Genomic DNA, 8079 nt, shown 5'->3' with positions numbered 1-8079 from the left:
TGACGTTCATTAGCGTGTTATAAGTTATCATTATCATTATCACCCACTATTGCTCTTTTGTATTGATACGACAGAGTCAGTTGCATAATTATTATCGTTTACCACTGAGAGTCAACAATTTTACTGGAACTGTGGGTAATTTACAATAAACAAATCTTATTTCAGATGGTATATTTACATGTTCAAACTTGAAAGCCTACTCTAAAATAAATACAATAAGGCCAAGCAGTAAGATTTACTTAAAAAATATATTTAATTTGGGAAAGGAGGTCTACAGTCATCCATGTGAGTCCTCAGTGCTGTACATCCTTCAGTGTCTTGCCAGGTTGGACATTTCTGTGAAAAGAACGCAAAAATTATTAATATAATCAAGTATAATAACCTATTTGGACTTTGGAAAAATTAAAAGTATTTATTTAAAAAAAAACACACGACCGTGTAACGGTTTGAGCACGTTTGAGCATGTCAGTAATGCGAATGCACCAAGAATATTGCATAACTTACATCGAAAATAGTCGAGCTGACGCAGAACACGATCTTATTGGCCTCGCATATCTGCGGGGGTCCGAACAGGTTCTTCCCGACACATCGTTCCTTGGCTAGGTCTGCTGCGGCCTGGAACTCTTCGTTCTTCTCAGCCCAGTTGTCCAGGAACTTCGTGATGGCTTCCTCATCGATATCTTCGCCTTCGTTGAGGAGCTCGTACTTTTTCAACATGCATAGTTGTTTTGAACACTGAAATAAATATTAGGAGAATGTAGAATTAATAAATTAATTAATGAAAATGAAAAATGAAAATGAAAATGAAAAATATTTACTACCACTAGGTTGTACAAATGTACATGTCTACATGATTAACTTTAGTACCCGCACTAGGCAAGCCTGTATCGCGGGGACCATAATATGATAGTTTTTGTGATTACTCAACTGAAATGCCTTGTAGGTAATTTAACGATTTTTTTAATAAATAGCTAAAAAATAAAGTATGTATAATTGTACATACTCCAGAAAATTGGATAATAGTAAATATTTTCGATTAGGTCAGATGGTTAGAAATAATCACGTGACTATCACACATAAGTCAAATTTCGTGTTACCGTGATGTAGATTTATTTCATTTCGATTGATTTTAATTGACCCACATGATAGTCATCTTATCTTGGTTATCATTAAGAGAAATAAAGTAAATACAGTTCAAACTTAAAAGGCGTCATTATACCCCGGGGATCATTTTTCCCCGGTTTTCCCATTAAAAATATCAAACCAAAATAAATATACATCTTTCAATTATTCAAATAAAGACAAAAATAGTGAATAAATAGTTACATCAGGTGGTCCTCGTGGTTTTGATTCAGGATCACTGTCGTCCAATTTTTGGAAGCCGCACTCGGCGAAATCCTCATCTGTGAAGAAGGGTGGGATTGGACAGCATTCGTGAGGTTTTTCCTGAAACATTCAAATTATTTTAATGATTAAGCCAAGTTTTAATATTGATTCTCTATCAAAAGTTGTGCCGGTGTAGCTAAATAATAAGGTTCCCCATTGTCACACTAAAATTTTCAAAGATTTTAAATGTAGGCAGCCGCCTTGAGATGAGATGATTGTTGACAGGTTGTAATAGGTTTAAACATCACCAAGGTAAACCCATGATACATTCTATGGAAATAAACTAGTGAGGACATTACGGCTAAACGCAATTTGGAGCTTCTTACATACAATGAGTCGCTTTAATGCAATGAATAAATTGAAATAATACATATCACTACTTGGAAACACATTTCTATGAAATTAAATGTGACAGTGTATTTGCCTATATACGGGAAAACATTTTATATGTAACTACCTTTTGCCCGCGGCTTCGCTTGCGTTAGAAAGAGACAAAAAGTAGCTTATGACACTCCCCATCCCTTCAACTAACTTCACTTAAAAAGTCACGTCAATTCGTCGCTCCGTTTTGCCGTGAAAGACAGACAAACAAACAGACGCGCACACTTTCCCATTTATAATATTAGTATGGATTTACAAAAGCCGCGCTGTTTCGAAAATGGTGATCTATCTGTGAACATGTTATTGCCTAAACTAAAAACTGTACTACTTACAACTATTGGAGGTGGTCCTAAACATTTTTGAGGGATGTTTGGAGGCAAGTTTGGTGGTAGCTGTCCTTGTGCGGAAAAAACCTGAAAAGAAATTAAAATATTTATTAAGAGGCTACAGGAGCGAAAATGATAAAATGGAAAGGAGCCCCCCTTTCAATTTGGGAATTTCAGTTAAATATACTAGTGTTATTAACTACTTTAACTAGGTTTATCGAAAAAAAATTGTCCCTATAAATAGAATAACTCAGTTAAAAGATATTGCGAAAAAAATCTTTAAAATCGAGGTCGAGAGCTGACTGAGCTGAGGAGGACTATATATATGACCACGCCTCTTTTTTGCGCCATAATAAATAAAGCCGTTTTTGGAAATTTTGGATGTGTTCTAGCGTCTTTAATAATAAGAATATCAAAAAAGCGAGCGTTTGTATGGAGAATTGACCCCTCCTGTATCGTCTTAACTTAGTAAACTTTATGTCTTTTTTCCCGTTTTCGTCGAATTGACCTCAATTAAATAAAAACCATCGTACTTTATGCAACACGCCAATATTAGGCTGTGAATTTTATGCAATAACATACTTTCAGCAGTTGAAATAAAGTCTCTATCGCTCAGGAAGTTTCAGGTTTTAGTTAAATATGAGTTTCCCACACTTGCATAGTACGTCATTGTTTTGTTACTTTAGTTTTATTATTAGACACGCGATTTTTGTCACGCTGTATATGATATGGGAACATATAATATATTTTTCGGTACACATGGTGTTTTTTCCAACACTAAATAATAGTTCGCAAAGTAGAACATTTCTTGTTAGGTCAAAAGTTTAAGGGCCATGTACTGAAAAACGTCGTACGATAGTTACTATGATAATCAGATAGTTCAATTCCAATTGCCAATTACCATAACTTCTTCTTTTTCCTCGTTCCTCAATGCTGAGGATCGCGACCACAAGTAGCGTGTTTCCACTAAATGTGGTCATAAGCCAAGTGGACTGCACGGTATAGGCTGCCGCCAGTCGACTTATTCATACAGTGAAACCGTCAAGCCCCGCCCCAAGCACGTTTGCCATTCATTAGCTAGCCATACACGTACGGATCTGCTCGTCGGATCCGTCCGTGTGTGGCGAGAAATAGATACCCGTCAGCTGCCCGTGCTCAAAACCGATGGATCGGGTACGGGCCGGGCAGATCCGTCGGCTGCCCGCGCGTGTGTGTGTAGCGCGGATGTGCCCGCCGGATCGCACCTTAGTTGTTAATAGCAAGGATATGTCCGCCTCGGATTTGTCCGCTGGGCAAGCCGCGGATCAGATCCCAGCCTTGCCCGGCGGATCAATCCGTACGTGTATGGCTGATCGCGGTTCAGATCCGAAACTTGCGCGGCGGACAAATCCATACGTGTATGGCTAGCTACTCGCCCTAAGATGATACATTCCTTATTATGTATCGGTGATCTCATAAAGTGTCGGAAAAATCTGAGGGTTCGCTCGTGGCATATTTTGGGGAGCCATGTGGTGATTGATATTCAGTTCTTCCAAAATAGAGATGTTAGTTCTTCTAGCTGTCCAAGGTACAATGTGATAACTTACTTAATTGTACAATCGTACATTACAGTCAATTACATAATTTGATGAATTCTCTAGGATTTAGTCCACAAAGACGTTTGTACAGGACCGCTAATCACCCGACCGAAAGCGGTGTGCAATTGTGCACTATTCTGGAAATACTCCTTTTGAGCACATTTACTAATTAATTATCACAACTACGTTGTTATATAATTATGTACAATTTCGGCTTGTATTTCCGAGTTTTTGACAAAATTTTCTGTCTCTGGGCATTACGTCTAGGTAAAAGAGCGTCTCTTTTGTGAGCATTACACTTTTATTTTATGATGTCCACATGGAAATTTAGACATAATTTGTACATCATATCCTTACACATACCTACTGAAAAAGTTATTAAAATCTAGATAGTCATTATAAACTGTAAGAAAACACGTTGTCCAAAAGGCGAACATAACGCTATAACTCTTTATCTACCAGTCAACCTTAAAGTCACATATCGCATCCAAAGCGTTTAAACGCAAAATTGACAGTGTAGAAATTGCAAAGTCTTCCAGCCTAGCCGAAGTGGCAATCGTTAGCGCTAGACTCCGATGAAAATGCACTCTGCCTCTATGGCACCAATGCGGAAGTGAGATAGAGATAACTATGATAACGATATTACGAAAGCGTTTGTGCATTTGTCTACGTACCCTAACCCGCAGCGGGTGCAGTACAGTGTAGGCTTGTGCCGTTTCGTTCGTTGATCGGAGCGCTCCGATCTCGTTCAATCGCTCCTATGAACTAGTTCGCTCTTTTAGGTCTTTTGCTCATTTAGTTCAGCCAGACCAGCGATCACTGCGGTCGGAAAGATCAGAACGAATGGGACCGAATAGTGTCAAAATTATACGAATAGTCCACAGATAGTAACATTCCGGGCCGAAAGATTGTAAGTAACCGAAGTTTAATATGAATTTTTTGTTGCTCTGCTAAGTAGCTCTCGCTCTCGGTCGGCGCAGTCACACATTCGTTCTCGATCCAAACCGCTCGCGTTCGCCGATCCTATACTAAACTAAATGAGCAAAGACCGATTCTCAGACCACGGAAAGATTCAGTTCATTTCGGTCATTGATGGGATTTTATTCCTAACAGTTCATAGTTCGTGAACGACACAAGCCTAGTACAGTGACTCGTCAACGCGACGTCTATCCTATGCTATACTTAATTGATTTTTTTCGGGGACATAAACGACCAAACACCCGCTGACCAAACGTCTATGATATCATGAGTCGCTGGACGTTGCTCGCGACGTGTCAGAACAACCGATACCTTATAATAGTGAAACCCCGATTAGATTGGTGTGTTCAAATTACTACACCCATGCAATTAAAACTACACGAGGCGAGGATGCCTATTAAGGACTTAGTTTTCAACAGAATGACATGATGTCTTTATCCTCAGCATTGAGGGAAAAACTGAAGAAGAAGAATAGTGAAACATTGCCAATTTTGCCTTCAGGGTCATGAGACTACACAACATTCACAACAATAGCAAAAGTTGACAACACGGTGAACAGTCCCAAAATAAATCTAAGGAAGTAATTACACATGGTAATGAAGGATTTTGAAACCTACTTGTTTTATGTACACTATGCTTACCTATGTGTGAATCAGGATTCACAACTGAAAGGATCGGTCTTTGGAAATATTATAGAATGTTTTGTTCTCTGTATAGTAAGGCGGCGGAATTGAAAAAAGTCGTCTAGTTTTGAAGTTGATGTGACTGGAGAGTATACTGCTGACAAGTGGTATCGTTGTGATCGGTAGACTTTACTGAGTACGAAATAATGACTTGTCGCATTCTCAGACTGTGGGGGGGTTAACTATGACGTCACAAAGATCGCGGTCCCGGGTTTCAATTTTTTGCCAATTTGTCTAGAACCCCTTATCCAATTTTGAAAAATGAGGTGTCGATTGAAAGCGTATAATATGCTGATTAAGATTTCTTATATGTGAAAAGTATAGTTTTGTTAGTTATTTTTTAATTAACAATAATGCAAAAAATATTTTTTTTTTTACTCTCTTTTTTGATTTTTGTGACTCAAAAAGGCAATGAAAACGGCCACTTAGCTAAAAAATATGTTATATAAATCATTTAACTACATTATTAAGCTATCTGTTGCTTTTTAAATTTCTACGATCGGATAATAAATAAGCAAACTACAACCACATACCTGTAGGCGGGGAGTACCGCTTGACTCGCGTTCCCATACATTCGGCGTCTATCAAATTACACCTCACGCAAAATTCGTTTCAAGCAGATATACCTCTAATCTTATTCATCGTAACCTATCAATATTGGTATCATTTGAAAGTACAATTAAAGTACTTTAAGAAACAATGTCAATCATTTTCTTAAAATCAATAATCGCCAGTCTGCGGTGGTTACAAAGGAAAAAAGTGGGTATGCAATTTGACTGGTTTCCTAGGTTTGATACCCTAGACGAGTTTAAAAGGGGAGGCAAAGGTGACATATGGGTTGTTCTCTGGCCTAAAAGCTATACAGAGGGTCAGGGGAGAAAAAAACTAGGGTTTAAGTTTAGTTTTAAGTTATTTTTTCTTTTATTTGTTGATTTTATTGTGTTTAATTTTTTTGTAATTTTATCAAGGATACACGTTGGTTTCTTTTGCTGAAAATTCCTTTTTTATGAGAAATGTTATGAATTTCATGGCATTTTCCGATAGACTAAAATTAACTTTCAAATAAGGCCACATAGTCATACTGATACATAGTCATACCCTTAATATTATATAAGTAAAAGTATGACTATGTGGCCTACTGATACATAGCCATACCCTTAATATTATATAAGTAAAAGTATGACTATTTGGCCTTATTTGAAAGTTAATTTTAGTCTCTATCGGAAAATGCCATAACATTCATAACATTTCTCATAAAACAGGGAACTTTTAGCAAAAGAAACCAACGTGTATCCTTGATAAAATTACAAAAAAATTAAACACAATAAAATCAACAAATAAAGGAAAAAATAACTTAAAACTAAACTTAAACCCTAGTTTTTTTCTCCCCTGACCCTCTGTGTAGCTTTTAGGCCAGAGAAAAACCCATATGTCACGGTATGTGGTTGTAGTTTGCTTATTTATTATCCGATCGTAGAAATTTAAAAAGCAACAGATAGCTTAATAATGTAGTTAAATGATTTATATAACATATTTTTTAGCTAAGTGGCCGTTTTCATTGCCTTTTTGAGTCACAAAAATCAAAAAAGAGAGTAAAAAAAAAGTATTTTTTGCATTATTGTTAATTAAAAAATAACTAACAAAACTATACTTTTCACATATAAGAAATCTTAATCAGCATGTTATACGCTTTCAATCGACACCTCATTTTTCAAAATTGGATAAGGGGTTCTAGACAAATTGGCAAAAAAATGAAACCCGGGACCGCGATCTTTGTGACGTCATAGTTAACCCCCCCACAGTCTGAGAATGCGACAAGTCATTATTTCGTACTCAGTAAAGTCTACCGATCAGAACGATACCACTTGTCAGCAGTATACTCTCCAGTCACATCAACTTTTTCCGAGACCCTCTCGCCGCTCTACTAGTAGGATGCAGTAGCACATGATCGCCCGTCTAAATAAAACCCAACTGTATAGGTTGTCAAAAGCGGACCCCAGGCTCCCATGAGCACGCAAGAAGGATGATGATAGGTCATGGCCATGACCATGTACAGGCAGCATCAAAAATAACGGATAAAATAACGTTTTAGATGTAACTACCATTCTATAACCGCCTAATAAAAAGAGATGTGTGTCTGTCTATGCATAGAATCAAAATAAAAAAAATCATACAGACGAATTGATAACATCCTCCCTTGAGATTTGGAAGACAGCTAAATATTGACATTTCTGACCACAAATATGTATAAAAGTTATTTAGTATTCTAAAACCACATACTAATGTGCCGTCAAGAAGTTGCAATTATGTCATTTTTTTAATAATATTTATAAATATAAAAAATGAAAGCTTTTTCATATTTCCTAAAAGTGTCACAAATTTTTAGAGACTCCCCAACTTCCACAACTGTAACCTGTTTCTAAGATAACACGCTGAAACTCGTGAATCACTTTAGTTGTCTTATTTTTTCTAAGTAAACTGCAACTTACATGTAAAACAGCGAACAACACACAGCCTCTGAACATGGTGGCGAATGACGCCGGTGCGCGGGCGCAAGGCTTTATAGTACCTCCGTAAGGTCAGCCATTGTGAGGTGTCGCCATAGAGGAAGATGGATAATTGGCGTGTTTTATTGCTAGTCTGGATCTTAATCTGATATTTGTTATGGTATAAGAGGTTCCGGGATGGGAATCAATTATTACCACGTCCCACCTTTAGAACGATACTGACAAAACGCAATAGCGAGTT

The 8079-nt window shown here is 37.3% G+C and overlaps 1 protein-coding gene across 1 annotated transcript; it reads right to left on the bottom strand.

Moving 5' to 3' along the window:
• Nucleotides 1–220: 220 nt before the first annotated feature.
• LOC125229763 lies at nt 221–7875 on the bottom strand. Its single transcript, XM_048134701.1, has 5 exons — nt 7821–7875; nt 2100–2180; nt 1327–1446; nt 505–735; nt 221–336 (listed from the first exon to the last, which is right to left on the bottom strand). Exons 1-5 carry the CDS (start codon nt 7854–7856, stop codon nt 253–255), a joined length of 552 nt encoding a protein of 183 aa, XP_047990658.1. The 5' UTR covers nt 7857–7875; the 3' UTR covers nt 221–252.
• Between the last annotated feature and the right edge of the window lie 204 nt (nt 7876–8079).

Source organism: Leguminivora glycinivorella, chromosome 9, assembly GCF_023078275.1.
Source record: "Leguminivora glycinivorella isolate SPB_JAAS2020 chromosome 9, LegGlyc_1.1, whole genome shotgun sequence".
NCBI classification, from domain to species: domain Eukaryota; kingdom Metazoa; phylum Arthropoda; class Insecta; order Lepidoptera; family Tortricidae; genus Leguminivora; species Leguminivora glycinivorella.
This window is presented reverse-complemented; position numbering and strand designations above follow the sequence as displayed.